We start from the raw sequence: 19,676 nt of genomic DNA, 5'->3' as shown, positions 1-19,676 counted from the left end.
TTCCAGCAGAAGTCATGGGTCCGATAGGGTGCTTACCAAAGCAGTTCCCTGATCTGCTCTACACAGGAGATCAGAGTAGACAGGCAAAGCAGTCCTTTGAATGTAAAGTCTGTGAACCTGTAAGAGTTGTTCAGTTTCCAGATTATTCCAGTTTTTGACCTCTTTACGTCTACATTCACTGCATGAAATCGGTCAACTGTGATAGTGGTTTTTGTGCCCCAAAGACATGTCACTGAAAAGATGTACCATCATTACTTCATTATGCAGCCTGGTGCCCCAGAAATGAGTACCACTGTAACCCATCCCAGCTACGCAAAACAGCCATTATCCCAAAAGACTAGTTAATATTTGCATGCTATGTCTCTGTCTCAGCTCCCTTCTGCTCTTCTCATCTCCTATTCCATACATTTGCCAGATGTTGGAATGAAGGCATATACCTTTTCATGAAACCGTGGCCACCAGGCTCAAACAGCTCACATTTCTCCAGATGTTTTGTGATCTCACCACTTATTAACGTTCCTATGAATTAGCCTGACTCTAGATCAGAATTACTGGATAAATTCCCTTGTTTCTCTCCCAATCCATTTTGGAAGAATCTGATTAGATTTATTTGTATCCAGCCCCTAGCTACACTTCTCTCCACACTCCTCTCTGAGGAGCTACTAATTCTGGAGGCAGATTTCTCCCGGGTGTCTTTCTGCCATCTCAGAGGCCAGCAAAACCTTACTGATTTGCTACATGAAGAACAGACCCTTCAGTCATTACTAGGAACAGACACATGGATACTTTCCAAGTTGCTAGGGTACTTTTATGATAAATTACATGGTCATAGTTTCTGTGCAGGCGAGTAAGCTTTCCCATTTAATTAATAACCTGAAGACTACGGTGAATGAAGGTGCAATCTCAGCAACTGCTCATGGAATTTTTGCTCACAAAATTTTAAAAATCAGGTCCAAATTCTCTATCGGCAGCTTGCCTCATGTTACCATCTCTACCAATTTCATCTACACATACTTTGGCAAATTGGTGCCTAATTCAATGTGACCATAACATGGTATTAGCTAAACATCACTTAGACATGTTTCTAATTCTGTAGTGTGTTGGAGGCCACAAGGTATATATGCTGAAGTGTAATTCTGAGGATCTTCAGCAATATTATGGCACATAAACAGAGAGTTAAACCAGATTTTTTAAAGATTTAAGGGCTTTTTTTAATGAGTGAGAGGTAGATTGAAAACACAGACAACCAGTTAATGAAATAAAAGGCCATTCTGTTGAATTTTCAGATACTTATATACTTATGAAGAATGCATACATCATGACCATTCATGCTTCAATATTCCTGCAACCAACTGATTTACAGTCTAAATCCAGGGTCTTATAGTCTAAATCCAGGGTCTATGGCTTGCTTACTTTGTTCTGCAACTCTAAACTGAAGGCCAAACTTTGTAAGCAGGCAGCTCCTTTCAGACAAGCGGAGAAAGAGATAAGGAGTACAAATCAGTTTCTCAGTCCTTGGCACCTTAACCATCACAAATGCAGAAAATATCTGCAAAATGCAAATTCTTCAGCTTACCATGTACTAAATTCCTCTTGGTAGTCTACAGTGATTGGATTCTTTCATTTTTTCCTTACGGCTGTGTGATCTTTGTTCCTCAATGTTTAACATTAAGTGGAACCGAGAAATTGTACCTTGGAACATAAGTGTCATTGTTCCACTTAATGTAAGCAACTGAACAAGGCAAAAGCTGTGACAGCTGTAATGCAGGGTTCTCCCTCCATCGCCACACTCCATGCACGTATATGGGAACAGTGCTGTGCTGAAACTATAGTTATTGTGTCTGTCAGCAGCAGTTTTATCCTGGTTTTGACTGAGTGTGCTCCAAGTCAAAGGGCACTGACTTGCAGAACACTCAGTGACTGAAAATGCAAGTATCCCTTATCTATAGTTTCTTCTACTGCACCCATCAAAGACACATTTGGGAGCTTTTATTCATGGTGAACAGGCTAAGTGTGTCAGACAGATAAGAAACACTCTTAATATATGGTATTATATGGTTTTCCAAGGGGAGGGTGACCAAAGGTTTCAGCAGCTATGTAATTTTCCCCTGATTGTTTCCAACAGGAAGCAGAAAAGCTCAGCTTAAGCATGGGCTTTATGATACAACTGAGCCTTGGGAGGATTCCAGTCTGATCCTGGAATCCCAGCAGCTGACTTTCCTCCCAGTCAAAACCCATTTTCTCTCCCACTAGGTTTCCTTGGGGCTCAAATCTGCAAGGTGCAGTGTCTATTGGCCAGGAACAAGGAAAGCCTGGAGTCTTTTCCTAACAGAGAGCACATCTGAAGTCTCCTGGGAGTTTGTGGACAGATTTTGAGTGTATCTTAGAATTCTGGAGCTGGAGTGATCATCATCTCATAGGGATGAGCATTTACCCAATTCTTAGTATTTCAGTAAAAACAAAACAAGCCTCCCAGAAAAGATTTAAGTTTCCAAAAGCACAGAACTCCTGTATTCCAACCCTTTCCCTAAATTGCAGCTTGGAATTCATCCGTCTTCTTCCCTAAGTAGCTAAGGTTCAAGCTAAATAAAAGTATTGCAGTTTGTCTTCAGCTGGACCATGTTACCTAAAGGAAATACTGTAAATTACAGTACTATCATTGTGATTGTGTAGCTGATAGCAGCAGCCAGCTTGCAAATGCAGCCGAGAGCTCTTTGTTAAGTAAGAAAAGCAACAGTTACTAAAAATGAGCAGTCACTAAAGATTCAAGACTTACCCTGAGTCATCGCTGGCTCCCTTGTCTCCTGCTGATGTTTTCATCATTACAGAAAACTTTAAGAGACTTTCTGTTTCACAGTGGCTTTAGAGTTCCTTGGTAAAGAAAGCGATTCCTTTCCATCACAGAGCAGAACCTCCACATCCTTAGTTTTTGTACTGGAGATATTTCAAGGGGCGGCAGGGGGAGGATGTTTAAAACCAGCTTCAGGCTCAGTAGTATCAGAGGGCAGAGAACTAAACCAGCACCGAAGTGAAAGCAAACTACCAAGAAGGTCTGATTTTAGCCTCTCTTATTTCTACTTCCTGTATTTATATGAACGGGGGATTTCAGGAAGAGGCAGTCTTTGGTGGTCAAGGGTGTGTGTGTGCGTGCGCGTGTTACAAAGCCATATTTAGTAGTGAAGGCAGGGTAACCCTATTAGAAATAAGGGCCTGAGATTATCAGCTTGTTTGTTTCTTTAACTTGGATGTTCAGGGGACGCTGTTTTACAGACTACAGGTATATCAGGAGGCAACAGAGCACGGTGAACTTTGTAAAGGATTTTATAAGGCAGCAAGGCAGTAAGTCTCCGTCTGCAAATTCCTGAAGCATGTGTATTTCTATTGCCTGAGTAACTGGAACCAGATGGAGCTTGGAAACTTATATATTTTCACAGGACCTGAGAAAGTGAAATGTCTAACACTGGCAGAAGACAGCGCTGCAAATAAATTCTCAGTTAAAGCGAAAGCTAATGATAAGTTTGTAAGACTGCTAGTAACAGAGAAGCTATCCATGCTGTGCAGCTCCAGTCAGTCTCAGAGCACATTTGACCTGGAGCTACTTAAGCAGTTGAGTGGTGTTTGCTGTACTGGACTGAATACAGACCAGCTGTGGAGACTGGGGACTGACAGATGTGCCAGTGGACAGACAGGGCTGGTGGCACTCCTATTTGGCAGCCCTATCGTACCAGAAATATTTGGTGTTAGGAGAATGCATAATGGAAAAAATAAGGCAAAAGTATGAAGCAGAAGCAGACGCAGACAAAAAGCAATTGCATGAAATGGAGAGGGAGACAATGGTAACTTTATGCCTCTTTTATCATTAGAAGGAATTTTCTAGCTTTCTAAGAGTAAGTAGACTGTATCATACAGCCCACAGCAGAAATGGAAACGGCAGCTGCTACTGTATCGGCATGAGGGAACCCAGACCTCAGTGTAGAACACAGGGCCAACTCTGCTGGTCAGAGGGACCTTTACAACCATTGAGTCACACCTTCCATGTAATGTAAGATAAACTTTTCTCAGGGCTTTTTTGATCAAGCCTGTAACTTCTGGTGACATTACAAAATTTATCTTCCAGTTTTTAGAAGGATTTCTCTTAGAAAGTTTTAAGTCTAACTGAAAGGCTGCATGATGGAAAACTCCCAGCTCTTCTACATAAGGTGTCTTAGTGCTTAATTGTTGATATTATTTAATTCACACCTGATTTTTTGCATTGACTTAAGTTTTAAGTTTTCAGCTACTGTATCTCAGAATGACCTTTTCAACTAAACTAAGGAGCTCTTTGCTCCAACTCTTGTAGTCCTTTTCAGACAATGATGAACTCATTCAATGAAGAATTCATCCCTCTCAGACAAACTAGTTGGCTGAGCTTCACTCATCCCTCACTGCAGACTTGTCAGATCCCAGTTCTGAATCCTCCAGTTGGTTCTGGGCACAGAGAGCCAAGAAAAAAAATGTGCTAGATCTGTTCACCAGCTGCGCACCTTTGAAATGCACCTTGGATATTGGCACAAGAACAACCTCCTCACATAAGTTCAGCTCTACCCTAGGTTTTCATTTCCCTCCACTGCAATTCAACAGGGACAAGGCCCACCTTTGCTTTGCAGGAAAAGAAGTTTGCTGAGACAAGAAACTGTAAAGGTGTGCTGTTCTGCATGGACCTGCCCAGGTGGGGGAATATCTGTGTTCACACAAATATGTAGCCATCCCAGGGAAACACTTAAGATTTTGTAAATGCAGAATATCAGATTTCAGAGTGTTAAGCATTTCAAAGATGCTTTTGGGGAAGAAGAAACAAAAAGACCAGAACTGTTAAAAAGACACAGAAAAAAAATGAGGGGAAAAAAAAAAGGAAGAATAAAAAAAAATCTGGTATTGTGGAGCTATTTCAGTTTCACATGATTTGAGAGCTCATTTTTTTGGTTGTTTTGTTGGGATTTTGTGTGAAATATTTCCAATTTATTTGCAATTGAGAGAATGTAGTGTTTCAGGAATTTCAGGTTTTGAAATCAGTTTTGTAATCAGTTTTGTTAAAGACACTGACCAAACTTCATGAAAAAAATCTCATATTTTTTCTGCAAAAATATATAGCATTTCTGCAACATAGTTAAGTATTTCTGTAAAATTTTTAAAGTATGAAAATGAAGACAAATTTTAACATAAAGAATTTTGTCTGAGCTTCGATGGGTGTTTTCCTAAGCCAGGGACTGGACAGGTTTGGAATGTGACACTGTGTTCCAGTATCAGACTTCAGAAGTAAAGACTTACAGAAAAGCTAAATGGCAAAATAATAACCAGTTACTGTAAAATGCCACTTCTCTGTGACAGATCCAAGCAGAACAGAGGAATTCTTACCTTTTCTAGAACCAATTCACCTTTTCCATTTTAAGCTACAGTTGCAGCACATTTTTGTATTTTTATGCAGCCGAGTCGGAAAGGTTTAAAAAAGGCTTATGGGGGAAGCCCTTAAGTACAATGAGCACTTTGACTACAATAAAGTGCTTTTAACATATGCACAGATTATATGACAGTTCTGCATTCCATACAGTAGGAAGTGGCTGCATCAATAATATGGCATATGATAAAAGCCCATAGGAATTGTCATGCCTATTGTGTCACTAATCCATAGATTATGAGCCTTTTATAGAGCCTATTACATAACTGCTCATGATGGGTCATCCTGTCAGAACTACGGGGGATTAAAAGAAGAGGTACTTTCCACATTTCAATTTTAATTTTTAGAAGCTAATTCTGCATGCAAAAAGGAATCTTTTCCGTTCCTCAGCTTAGAAAAAGTTAGCCTAGCATACACCAAAGAACAAATCCTTACGTAAAAGTCAAAGAATGCAGGGTATCCCTTTTCTCCACTACACCAAGACTCTTCTGTAGATGCACAAAACCCACAATGGCTAATGACAGGTTTACACAGCAATAGGGATTCCAAAACCATGCATTGTGGTTAAGAAAAATAAGGCCAAATGTTGTTATAACTTGCATCTCCTTGTAGTACACTGGCCAAGAGTATTCATGAGAAGACTCTTATCCAATGAAATGAAAATTACATCAGCACATGAGATGAAGTTAACTTTTAGCTCCACTTTTTACAACAACAACTGCACTTCAAAGCCTTTCTCAGCCCAGAACAGACTGTACCAGACTATGCACATGTACCAGAGACCATCGTAGACCCTGAGATGAACTGCAGGAATGTCTGAAACAGGCAATCGAGGGTAAGAGGGATTATTCCTTCTCTTCAGAGTCTAGGGAACTGGGAAATGAAAGTAGTGCTGTATGACTTGTGGACCTTATCTCTACCCCTTCTAGCTGGCATTCACTACTCAGTGGGAACCTGCTGGATGCCACCATGGGACAATGCAGCCAAGATACTCTTGTTCAGAGTGTTTCTGAAACAGCCATAACTGCTTCTGGATCAGTGCTTCAGTAAAACAAACTGCGTTCTCAGCAAATCATGTTTCTAGTCTCCAAAGAGTAAATTGTGCGATTCAGAATTGCTGTGATTCCAACTCATACACGTAACTCACCTCAAATAATGGCTTGATCTAGGTGCTATTCCCTGGCGTAGATGAAAACGTGAGCCTTCTATCATTCCGTTCAGCAGGCTGCAGATTTCACCAAGGAAGCACAGGCACATATCTTCATTGGGTCCTGAAATTTTAGATTTTCAACAATAAATATGAGAATGCTTCACATGTTCTCCCCATATGAGAAAAAAAAACCAGCAAGCACTCCAGTTGTTTATATAATTTATTGATAGTGTATGTATTTTTATAGTGCATTACAATACTGACTGCTATAATCTCTTATAAATGCTGAAATAACTATTTTTTAAAATTTTCACAACAAAAATAATCAAATATCATGCCAACATTTTTTAACAAATTGTCACATCAAATCCATTTGGATTTCATAACATATTTATCTGTACAAAGGACCCCATATCACAGAGCATTCACAGTGCATAAGGTCACAGTCATTGAAAAAATAAATAACATGATAAATAGATTTCTGTTGTTTACAGTTTATAAACCCATCCCTTTCTGTTTTCAAAGTCAGCAGTTCTAGAAAGTTTTAATAACATTTAAAGAGGTATTGCACCCCCGAAGTGTGCACTACAAATGCTGAGAACACGGGGAATTTTCAAAGGTTCAGAAATTATTTTAGTGATCACAGCCGTTTTAAATACTTTCTTGCAACAGAGGAGATAGTGGGAGCCAAATCCTACTTTCAGTTCCACTGATACAAATTTATGCCAGTTACCAGGACACTGATGAGCACCACTCCCAAGAACAAGAATTTGGTCATAACTTTGCTGCAGTTTGAGCCACTTGAAACAGTTGCTAGTGGGGAAGCAGATTTACAAGTGTTTTTTGCATACACACCTGGCATATGAATGAAGGCTATCACCTCGCCGTAAAAACCCTCTGAAAGGAAGCATCTCAGTTGGTATCAGTCTTTCTAGAGATCACACCTGTCTGTTTTATTTGATACCTTTAAATTTTGTCACAATTCCCTTGTGCTATAAATCAACCTTAATATTTGTCTTTCAAGTTTCCCAAGATCATTTCAATGATAAGATGGCAATGACCGCTTACATTCTTTGTGCAAGGAAAAAAAAAAAAAAAAAAAAGTTAAATTCAAACTGGTAGTTCTTGTAAGAAAATATCCCAATAACATTAGCTTCCCAAAATCATTTATATCTTTCAGACAGTGAATTGTATGTCAGAAATATGTTAGCAAGCAGAACAACATGATGTTCAGACCGCCACACAGATTTCTCTAGGCAGAAAACACCAGGACCTCACACGGGAAGATGTGAGAAAAGTGCACACTCAAGTCATTGAAAAGGAGGTTATTAAACACATACACAGCAAGTCAAAAACTGCAATGTACGTGTCAGTTAAATGACATTCTTCTCTTCAGCAGAACATTGATCACTTGCATACAGTGTTTTCAAAACAGTTCAAGGAAATAATAAAGGGTTTGGTACAGAATTGCTAAAACCAAATGCTATAATTTACCTGTTTAACCATCACATAAATCTCACCACCAAATAAAATTAAAAATCTGGAGTTCAGACTCAAAGAAAAATAAACAAAATTGTGTAGTAAATGCATGAACTGCAGAGATTTTCTTCTGAGTGCTTTAACACATATAACAGAGATCCAAGGGTTGCAATGACAGAACATTATGCTCAAAGGTGATGCATTTCAATTAGGAAGAATCTTTGGTTTCACCTGGCTGTCAGTGCTATTTTAGTGTCTGTTTCATATTACATTAGATCTGATCTCTCCTTGGCATGAATAATCAGGCAGTATTTACATAAAGTACTCTACCAAAAGCATCTAACTGTAGGATGCTAATAAAGGGCATTACAATTACAAGAAATCCAAGAAAGGAAGACAACAAAACTCATGAGGGATTTGTGCAACTAGAGCAAACGCATAATAGAAACAAGTGTGTGTAATTAAAGCACGGTCACAAAAGAAATCAAAGCCAGAACAGAATCTTTGCTATAATTGCTAGTAAAGAATTTTCCATTTGTTTACATGTTGACAGCATGTTTACAAATATAATATAAACCCAGAACCTAATTATATGTTTGTTAAAGCTGCACCAAGGATATAAAAATAAAATAAAATTGGCACGTCAATGACTGAGCCAGGAGAAAGATGATTGACTATGCTGTATCTGTTGGGAAGACTTAAGGTGTTCTTCTAGGCTAGAGCAGCCCTTAGATCATCAAATAGTCATTAAGATAACCATAAGTGTAGCTTTTTAGATTTAGAGATGTAAATCCTGAGCCTGAAATCTCAGGCAATACTTCATAATGCAGTACAATTGTTCAGTAAATAAATGGAAACAAACAATGCTGAATTCAATGGAAATGCTCCCACTTGCTCACTACAGACACGACTGCACTCTGTTGTCTACATGAGACTGTGCTACTCCAGTGGAACTGCAGCACTGAAAAGCTGCTAACAGCTCTCCTTGGCCAGCTGTAATTCAGTTTTGATCTTGATTGTACACCAGTTTTGAAGGCTGAGAAAAGGAACCAGTTCTCTTATTTACAAGAGTGGAAATCCAAAGTTGTATCAGAAGCAAAAGTCTCAGCTTCTGGCTAAACCTTTTAATTTGAGAAAGGAAGAAAATCTTTAGGCTCCAAAATGAACAAAATATGAAAAGCTCTGAATATGACAGAAAACCCAGAAACCATGCTCAGCTGTCACGTTAGGACATAATCCAGCAAGGCACTTGGATATATGCTCAAAGCATGGAATTGATCCTACTGAAGTTAAGCTTTGCTGGATATGAGATATCTCTTTCTGAGTTATATTACTCTTCAGCGTTAGTACACTGGCAATTTTCAGATCACATTAACAGCTTTCCCTCTCACATCCACCAGCTTTCTTTTCACTCTCGAGCTGAACATTAACTTACACAACATTGTGACACACATTTCAAACTCATCTATCTAACTTTTGCAATGGTTAGTAAAACAAAATAGCTGAAAAATTTTACAGACACCATCTGAACAGCTACAGTATAGAACTGTACTAATTGCAGAGAGCCAAGGAGAAATACCTCCTTTCTTGACTGGAAAACCGGCAAAATTTGTAGTGGTTTTCAGACCATAGGAGCAAATAATTTTTGTATACACATAAAAGGCACTAATCTGCTATTACTCAGCAATAGCCTCCTGAAGGACTGATACATTCTGATGTGGGTTTATCTGACATACAACAATTTGTCAATCAGATCTTCCTTGGCCATTCAGTTTATCTGCATGGCTTGGTCTTTAACTGCCATCTTTATTTATTTTAGCATGTGGATGATGACTACATAGGGACTCTTTAACCTACTTCATATGATTATGTGTCATCAAGGCCCTGATACAGCATCGAATAATTCTTTGGCAAACAATAAATCCCTGGTCATGTGGTGGTGTCAGAGGATAATATAATATAGCATGGCATGCTATCTGTCTCATAGCAGAAGGTGCATATGAGACCAGCTCATGAAATGCAGCATTAGAATTCAATGCAAATCGTCCTGATGCAGACCTGTGTTTTAGGGAGGGCTATAAATGGTAGGACCGGCCATGCAATTTGAGGTCAGTATTACATTCTGAAACTGTCTCCTGCTACAACAGAACGCTGGTTTTCTGGAGAGCGATATTCAATTTAGGCAAAATAATTCTAAATTATGGCTGAAGGATTCATGGCATTAGCAATCACCGTTTCATGTATAGTTGGGCATGTTTGCTACAGAACAAACTGGCCCGCCTCCTAAAGCTGCTTGGCTCAGAAATTTGAAGGTACAGTAAAATTTGCTAAGTCTGGAACTGTAAACATCGATGCTCTCATCACTGTCAACTCAGCTGATTACTAGGCATTCAAAACTGCATTTTGGAACCGCTGTTCTGTAAAGATATCCAAGCTGCCCGAACTGTGCACAGAAGAGCAAATGTTTGCTTGGAGACAGACAGTTCTCCAAGCCCACCCAACAGCACAAAACAGGAAGAAACCATTTACTCAGTCTCTTTCCACTCCTTTCAGCCTCATATCTATGCTACCACAAGGTTTTCAACCATAACCTGTCCTCCTGAAAGGGGTCTAGGACAACTCTCTGCAGCCAAGTCTTTCCAGGACACCTCTACATGCTGATTCTCCTGCAGGGAGCCCCAGGTGCCTGGCAGTGAGTGGTCTAGATGCTACCAGTATACTCTGCTGGCTCAAACAGAGCTCCAAAAATCCCTTGAACATCAGCAGGGGCTCTTGCCACGCTCTTGGGGCTCCCTGTGTACAGTTTCCCCTACAGAGAGTCAACTATGCAGAGGTGTCCCACCGAGTTGGCTGCCATGCAGAGTCAGCTGTGGAGAGTTGTCCATTTCTGTCTGAAAGATGGCAGGGAAGAGAGCAAGACTAAAGAGGGATGCTTTTACAGTGGTGCAGCAGTACACTGCATCAGCAATGGAAGACTCAAAAGTGTCAACCACACCACTCAGCTTGGTGTCAATCTGCAACCTTGCTGAGGATGCAATCAATACCACTATGTCACTGATGAAAATGTTAAACAGCACTGGTCCCAGTACAGACCCCTGAGGGACACCACTTGTTGCAGATCTCCTGCAACAAGTACATTGAGCTGTTAACCACTACCCTCTGGATGTGATCATCCAAACAATTTCTTACCCACTGAACAGTCCACCCATCCAACCCATCTCTTTCCAATTCATAAAGAAGGATGTTGTGGGGGACCATGTAAAAGGCCTTACAGAAGTCAAGATAGACATCCATAGCTCTTCCCTTGTCCACTGAAGTAGTCGCTTCATCATGGAAGGCCACTAGGTTGGTCAGGCAGGACTTGCCCTTGGTGAAGCCATGCTGGCTGTGTCAAATCACCTCCCTGTCCTCTAGGTGCCTTAAGCATAGCTTCCAGGAACATCTGCTCCATGATGTTCCCAGGCACAGAGGTGAGGCTGACAGGTCAGTGGTTCCCAGAGTACTCCTTTCTACCCTGTTTAGAAATGGGTGCAATGTTTCCCTTTCTCTAGTAACAACTTAATTAAGGTGAAAAACCCTAAATGGATAATAATACTGGCATTTGTAACAAAGTGTAAAGCCAATAACAAATACATTGCTCTTTTTTTTCTTAGTATTACATTTAAAGGATCCAATACCTAAAAGAATTCAACAGCAGAATACAATCCTTAATTTGTACCAAAATAATTTTTTAAAACAGCCTTAATTGTAAACACATAGCCTGGTGTAAACAGTATTCTGCATGTGCGCTGGGTTAATAGAATTATTTGCCATATATGTCAAAATAAGGAACTTTCTGATTTGGTGCTGATTTGCTAAGGTTTTACAGTATGTTCTCATTGACACAATAATGGGGTTTTTTTTATACATAGTCTTAAGTGCAAAATATTAATATATTTTAAAATGCATCAACTCTTAGTTGATAGATTTGTTTTGGTTTATAAACATTAAAATATTAAAAAAAATCTATGTATAAAGTTAACTGTGCTTCTTTAGAAACTTTATGTCATCATTCACATAAAACTGTAAAATATTTTTAAAGTTAGTAGCAATTCAAAATACACTGTCTCAGTGATTTGCAATCATATGACTGCTACAATGTGGAATGTTATTCATTATTTTTAACACTCTGGGTCAGACCTTGCTGTCAGTTACATCCAGAGTAATTCCTCATATCAGATTTATGCTGGTGGAAAGGATATAAAAACTTGGCTTCTACTCGGGGTTAAAAAGTACATCATTTTTCAAAACTTGCTTGCCATCAAATCAAGGACTATATTCACTTGACAAACTTGCTTTTGTCTAGGTGTTTCTTATCTGCACTGCTCAGTGTCTGATGCACATATTTATTAAACTTCTGGGAATAAATAAAAACTAGAGACTACACCAGGTTTTTTACTGATGAAAGAAGCTTCTCCCCACCCCCCATTCAAATCAAATAAAATCATAATCAGGGTGGGTTTTGTTTTCAGAATGTCTGGATTACGTTCAGATACTACTCTCAGCTGACAACAGTAACTGATAATTACTCAGCACCCAGTTATATTTTATTTGTTTAGTTTCTTCTAAATTTACATAATGTGCTTACACGAGGGCCAACGCAAAGTTTTTCTTGTGTTGTATTAGTCCACGAATGTTAGTTTATATTTACATACACGGCATTCCTCATTAACGGTAAAACATATTTTTCAAGTATGTATTTTCTGCAAGTAATTCTGTTCTTCAATATGCAGATACTCCGACTTTTAATGTGCATCATCACAAGTGATACAACATACAACCATTTCCTCTTCTTTCTCTGCCACACTGTTCACGTTCATTGAAAAGGGTGATAAATATTCAACACTGCCATCAAAAACTGTCAGTGCAGCTCCTCTATAAGCAGAGCACTTGAAGGAGGAAATGATGTCCTCAACAGTGCATGCCAATATATGTGCCTTGGACTGTCTGGTCCCGTAGTTGAGATATTTTGACTGAGTCAAGAAAAGTTCTGAACTTGCCTTTTATTCTTCCACAGAAAGTAAATGTCAAAATCAAAAGTTCTATAGAGAGTTTTTCTCCCATTCTCTTGCTAACCTTGGTGGTGATGGTTGATTGTCTGCAAAAGGAGAATGAAAACCACAACAATATGTCCCAGAAATGGGTCATTTTAGAGTTCTGCATAAGAACCACACAGCTTTATGACTGAGCAGCAATATCCAAAAAGGAGGAAAATGCTTTGGTTGCCTTGAGCTAGCATGGTAAAAGAAAGGTATGCTTTCCTTCCACACAGGTAAAAGTGCTTGTTAGCTGATGAAGCAGGAACGACACTCAAATTACTGATGGAAAAAAGGTAGAAATGTGAAATGCCTCCTGTCATTTACAGCACATGTAATCAGAAGAATTTCAGTCTCTCTCCTTGTTGTGGTTTAAAGTTCTTCTCGGCACATAGGGAAGTTGACAAAGGTGAAGACATTAAACTCTATCAATATAGAGAAACACAGGAAAACAGCATAAAGAAACAACACATAGATGCCTAATTTCCTGTCAAGTTTCCACTTATTTACATGGATTCCAAACACCTGCAAGCAAACAAAGTGTTAGTTAATTAAGCCCCGAAGAAAACTTTTGGAAAAAAATCATTATAAGCTAAAAATGAGTCTTTTGAATTAGAGATCCTGAACAAAGATAAAAATATATTTTCAGTATTTTACAGAGCTACAAGGCAACCTATGTTTTTCTGATCAAGAAAAGGAACATAAGAGTCCAAACTAAGAACTCACACTCTGGCCTCACTTTCAGTTGTCCTAAGATCCTTCTATAAAATATTAAATTAACCCACTAAGGCCCCTTGTGTGACTGAGGAACAGGCCCCTAGGCGCTCCATCTGAGCATGTGGTGCATTTTCAGTACATAGGGCACATTCTAGTCAGGCAGCACTCATTCATTGATTCAATATGAACTAAAGGAACGCACTGAACTACATTAATGCCTCTCCCTCCAGTGTTCCCCTACAGATCTTTTATGTCCCAGTAACACACCAGCACCTAATGTTCATTCTTTCAACAACTTCAGAGAGGAGCTTTCTTTGATGTTTTGCTCAGTTCCAGAACTAAAGGGAATTAAAATTTAGAAGTAGCAAAACAATGAAGTCCTCATGAAGGTGTTGAATGCTTCTGAATTACTGCTTTGCTCAAAACACTCCATTGAGTTTTGCTGGGACGATCCGTGTCAGGGCATCCAGCAGAACAAATGAGACAATAATAGATGCTTCAAACTCAGGTGATATGGCTTCTACTATGAAAAGACTCTTTTCAGAAAAGCATTCTTCCCACTTTTTCCCAAAGTGCCAATTACTAATACGCATGCAGCAACATCATACACAAATGTCTACATCATCTTTGTTATTTCACAGGCACTGTACAGTGTAGCAGAATCAGGGATAAGAAAATAAAAGAACAGGCTCCCACAGCTTACATATCAGATGCAATAGGAAGTTAATGGCACAGTGAATAGCCCCGGTCACTCTATCACTTAAGTTGTGCATAGGTGATGTAGAGTTTTTTAAGACCTAGCCATGCATCAGCGTGAAATCCCCAGTGACAATCGCCTCCTCTATAGAGTCTCCACAGGCAATCAGTGAAAGAAGTTAGTATAAATCAATATTTTTATACCTTCTGGATTTGATTCTTCCCACAGAGGGTTTCCTGGGAGTCAGCAGAATCAGACCTTAAGTACCAGCAAAATTGACTTTTGAAACAGAATTATTGTTTCATCTTAACAAATCATATATTAGAAGGGCTCAATGACATCTAGTGTGCCTGTTCAAAGTCCTGTGGTTCACAGTCCTCACTGCCTAGTCTTCATTAAGGGTTCTGGCTACAGCACTTCATCAGTCCAGACTGTTTTTGGAAATCAGAGACAAAGAATACCTGGGTCTTGTCCCAGCATAAAATAGTGACAGGCCTGAGTTATGCAGCTGGACACAGAAGCACAGAAATATTATTGGATCCCACAATTTCAACACTGCCACTGAAACCAATGGGACCTACATGTATCCAGCATCTCTCATATCAAACATCAGATTTCAGTCCTCACTGAGGACAATGGTAGCTCTTCAACTCAGAGTATTGCTAGAAGAATCAAGATTGCAAGAATCAATACTTTGGGGATAGGAAGTATTTCCATTTGTCGTTCTGTAACATTTAAATACCTAGTAAGTATTTTGCATTTCGAATACTTTGGAGACACTCAAATACTTACAGTTAATGCCACTGATCCTAGCAAAAGTGCAACTGAATAGACCAGTCCTTTGCTGTTTATCTTAACCTGTGGGAATTTGACAGAGAAAAGACCCTTAAAATACTCAGCATATAATAACTGTGCTTCAGAGATCAGAAATCAATTTACTGATCTATGGTCCACCTTCTGTTTCTAAAAGTGACTGACTTACACATTTTAACTATGCAAATCCATGAGAGATGTATCATAATAATTAAGGTACCAAAACAAATGTATGAAAAGTTCTCCATTAAAAAAAAATAATCAGCATTTATAATGGATTTTATGTTAGAAGATCCTCAGAAGAGAGAGACATGATGTTATTCTTCTCTAATACTAATGTGCAGGGAGACAGACAGATGTGGTTGAAGCTGTGTAGTGAGAGAATGATGGAGCCATGAACAGATATCCATGGCTATTTCTCTGCCATACAGTATAATGTATTCCAGTGGACAAACTGGGAATTAATTGCAGCTTGTGGAAGAATTTCTTAACTCCTTGTTCCTTAGCAAAGAAGTAACACCTTATCTAGCAACCAATAACATGCTCAACAGGCTATTGGGATATTTTTTACATTTTATTTACATGGGTCCTTTATAGGTTGTTGTTTTTTTTTTTAAATAGATAAAAAAACAAATTAAAGATTTGCCAAGTATACATACAGTTGATCCATAATCAATCGCCATGGTCTGCAAACCCCATGGAACACCAAGGCCCACAAGAATGTCAAAGACATTGCTCCCTATTGTGTTGGATACTGCCATGTCACCAAGGCCTGCAGAGAAAAAACAAACAATCCAAACCTCCTAGGTAAAAACAAAGTATAGGACCCTTACTCTGTTTACTAGAGGAAACTAAAGGGAAATCTTCTGCATTATCATAGAATCACAGATTCATAGATTGCTAAGGCTGGAAAAAACCTCTAGGATCACAAGTCCAACCACGAGCTCAAAACCACCACGCCTACTAAAGCACATTGAAGTGCCATGTCTACATGTTTTTTGAACACCTCCAGGGATGGTGACTCCACCAGTTTCCTGGGCAGCCTGTTCCAATGCTTGGCCATTCCCTCACTAAAGAAATTTTTCCTATTATGCAACCTAAACCTCCCCTGATGCAACTTGAGGCCATTGACCCAAGCCTCCTTGGACCAGCCAGAATACCTGAGGTAGGGAGACAACTTCCATAATCTTCTCATGACTTTCTGAAAAGGATGTTAAAATATTGCTTACTGCAACTACATCTCCCTCAAGTCCTGGTAAGTCTTTACGGGGTTTGTGGTATCCATTCAACATCCAAGTTCAATGGCAATTAAAAACCACAAGTCTTGTTCTAGGTAGGCTGCAGCTACAGGGAACCTGGAGATTAGCTGCTGGATTTAGTTTGTGGACACATGATCTTTATCTGTGAATGATGAAAAGTGATCCTGAAAACAACGTAACCAGATGGTAGTCAAAGATATTAAGCACTTCTGTGGGGCTTACTTAGCAATGCCTTCACTTCGGGAGCAATAAAATGCTACACAAAAGTTAAAAAAAGAGTTAATGGTGGTGAAATTCCTAGGCATTATCTACTCCCAATACTCACTACTGGCTGGCATCTCATTCTGTGCCTGTGTCAATGGATATGAAGAAGACAGAATTCTCTGCCCCTGCTGACTTATCTTAGGCATTGGCCTACCTATTGAATCACTTCCACAAAGTGAATAATGGAAAGGAAGAGGAACTCTGACGTAAATGCGACATGTCCCACAAATATTTTGAGACTATACAAGGTGGAAGCAGTTACTACCTCACCATAAGATACAGTAACTTCTTGCGGGAAGCTGTTGAGAGAAAGGTTATGCTTTGGATCCTTATTATGGCAGTGCCTATCTCTACTTTTTGTATATTTGTCTGCAATTTATCACTAAACGTTTCTCTTCAGCCCAAGTAGTACAAAGTCCCTGTACTGTCTTTAAGAGAATAGGGCTCTTCTTGGCCAAGCTAGTGCTTATCTTCGTTTTCAGAGGAAACAATCCCTACAGAGTTTTGCCTAACACTGAAAAAGAACTAACCTAAACAAGCATTCTGTTCATTAAAAATGTAACATTTTCCTGCTGTTCTTGCAAAAAAATGTTCACTTTAACATTACATAAGGAAAATTAATTTAGTAGGAAGGTAGTTCTGTAAGAATCCTGCATATTTTTTTGTACTGCTCTTTGTGAGATTTTCCTGCACACAACAATTAATACAACCTGGAAAATGAACTATGTTAAATACATAATTCCTTTCAATCAAGCAACATTTAACAGCTCTAATCGTATCTCAAACTACAAAGGTGGGGCTTTTGAGTATTTCATTTATCACTTCAGAACTCTTGTTGTTTGCTCAGTGACATGTGCTGCACATCTCCTTATCTGGAAAAAAAAAGGACTATGAGAACTAGAACAGTGGAAAAATAATACAATTATAACTTCCTTATTCCACCGCAGTACAGGGAATCACACTGCCAGGTTTAATGTTTTTCAACAACAGGAAGGGATGTGGCTACAGGTATTTCTCAAGTACAAGAGGAAATGTAAAGGACCTTTATCATAAAACTTAAGATACATGAGAAAGCTTTTGACAATTTCAGTTAGAAAGCTGATAAGGACATAGCTGACATTTATCTAAACTCTTTTCCGGTGGGGCTATTCATATGTTCCAGCGGGAAGGAGGTCTGCATTCAGATGAGAAGTACACCTAGAGCAATGTAACTCCTGCCAGATCTTCTTAAACCACTTCCCTGGGTTCCAGAGGTCTTCCAGAAATCACTGTATGTTGTACATAGAGAAGTGCTGGTCAGCATATATTTTCTGATGTAGTTTTTAAAAGCTGATATTCCAGTTTTGTCTACTATTTTTATCTTTTTACCCTGACTCATACATACTATGCATGGAATACCTGAGTTTTGAATGACCTTCTAGAATGCTAGGGTGTGCCCAGTCCCAATACACAAAAGGTAACAGGACAGGGTTTTGTTTGGGTTTTTTTTTTGGTTCACAAATATTGGTAAAGTGTTTTGGCTTTTAATGAGGCCCTGAAACAGTAAAAATAAAATAAAACATTGCTTTGAATATTTGCGCGTACGGAGGAAGCAGATCACAGAGCATATATGTAAGACTGCTGTTAAGCTTCAGCAGACACAGTACCTTGTCTTGCTACTATTAAGCTGGCCATGCAGTCTGGGACGCTTGTTCCTGCAGCTAGGAATGTAATACCCATGATCACATCTGGTATCCCAAGGGTGTATCCAATCACAGTCACCTGAACAGTGAGGAAAACAGATTAACTTATCATGTTTGGAAAGTCTCCTCATTCCAGGACAGTTGTGACATACTCTTAACTTTGATGCACTTTAATAGGATCAGCCTCAGGATAATTATCCACTTTTCCAAATTAAGTAATCGTGGAATAACCAGCCTAGAATCAACGCTGTGAAAAGGAAAAGTACTCTGGGTCATTTTATTCAACATTTATGAGCAAACAAAAAGCTCAATTTTCTATATCGCTAACAGAAGATATTGATCTTTTAAGGAGATAAACAGACATAATCCAACCTGTGGGGTTTTTTTTTTCATTCCTAAGAATGGCAAGATCCTTGCTGGTTCTATCCTCAAAAGGACTGCAAATAACTTATGTTGTGAGGTAGGGGCAGAGATATAAAGAACTTATTTTATCCTAACACATAAAGAAGGAACGTGTGTGTGTGTGTGTGTGTGTGTGTGTGTGTGCGCGCGTCTGTGCCTAACACATTAAGAAGGAACGTGTGTGTGTGTGTGTGTGTGTGTGTGTGTGTGTGCGCCTAACACATAAAGAAGGAACGTGTGTGTGTGTGTGTGTGTGTGTGTACACACAACTACGAGTGTAAGTATGTGAGACTATATGTAAGTATTTCAGGAGCCTTCCTATTCTTGCCTCTTCTCTAATTGAAAACACACTTGAGAAACTGAAAGCAGTAAGAAAGAATAGGAACTTACACAAATCTTCAGGTAAGCGTGCTCCTTAATTGACAACAATTTACAGATCTACACCCAATAATCTGCTTCTAACAGATTCAGGGCAAATGGAAACATACCAGCAATCATAATACTCATCACTAAGAAGGATTTTCTTGCAATATTCCAGTCTACTTGATGTGATCTACACCATTTCTGAATCTTCACTTTATGCCACTCATCTGCTTTTATGCGTGTTCCAGTATCAGACCCTGAACTCAAATTTCTAAAGGGGTCTCAGCTACTGAGAGTTACATGTTTTCATTTAAACGCCCTCTTACTAGTAGGATGTGGCT

General features: G+C 39.1%; 2 protein-coding genes across 6 annotated transcripts in view; both read right to left on the bottom strand.

The window, feature by feature from the left end:
* RIN3 (Ras and Rab interactor 3) overlaps nucleotides 1–3,076 on the bottom strand; it is a 71,966-nt gene extending 68,890 nt beyond the window's left edge. For both annotated transcript variants that reach the window (XM_009561601.2, XM_054067235.1), the window contains exon 1: nucleotides 2,777–3,076. In XM_009561601.2, the coding sequence (XP_009559896.2) occupies nucleotides 2,777–2,823 (47 nt within the window). In that variant the 5' untranslated portion in view covers nucleotides 2,824–3,076. The remainder of the gene's footprint in view (nucleotides 1–2,776) is intronic.
* A 3,715-nt stretch (nucleotides 3,077–6,791) lies between these two features.
* Nucleotides 6,792–19,676, bottom strand: part of SLC24A4 (solute carrier family 24 member 4) — a 97,979-nt gene continuing 85,094 nt past the window's right edge. For 2 of the 4 annotated variants that reach the window (XM_054067237.1, XM_054067238.1), the window contains exons 14-17: nucleotides 18,535–18,649; nucleotides 16,025–16,137; nucleotides 15,345–15,410; nucleotides 6,792–13,663 (exon numbers count right to left, since the gene is read on the bottom strand). In XM_054067237.1, the coding sequence (XP_053923212.1) occupies nucleotides 13,511–13,663; nucleotides 15,345–15,410; nucleotides 16,025–16,137; nucleotides 18,535–18,649 (447 nt within the window). In that variant the 3' untranslated portion in view covers nucleotides 6,792–13,510. Of the gene's footprint in view, nucleotides 13,664–13,858; nucleotides 14,811–15,344; nucleotides 15,411–16,024; nucleotides 16,138–18,534; nucleotides 18,650–19,676 lie in introns of those variants that run through there. The other 2 variants (XM_054067239.1, XM_054067240.1) reach the window with 2 other exon arrangements.

Source organism: Cuculus canorus, chromosome 5 (assembly GCF_017976375.1).
Source record: "Cuculus canorus isolate bCucCan1 chromosome 5, bCucCan1.pri, whole genome shotgun sequence".
NCBI lineage: Eukaryota > Metazoa > Chordata > Aves > Cuculiformes > Cuculidae > Cuculus > Cuculus canorus.
Note: the sequence above shows the minus strand (reverse complement) of the source record. Positions and strands in the feature narration are given on the sequence as shown.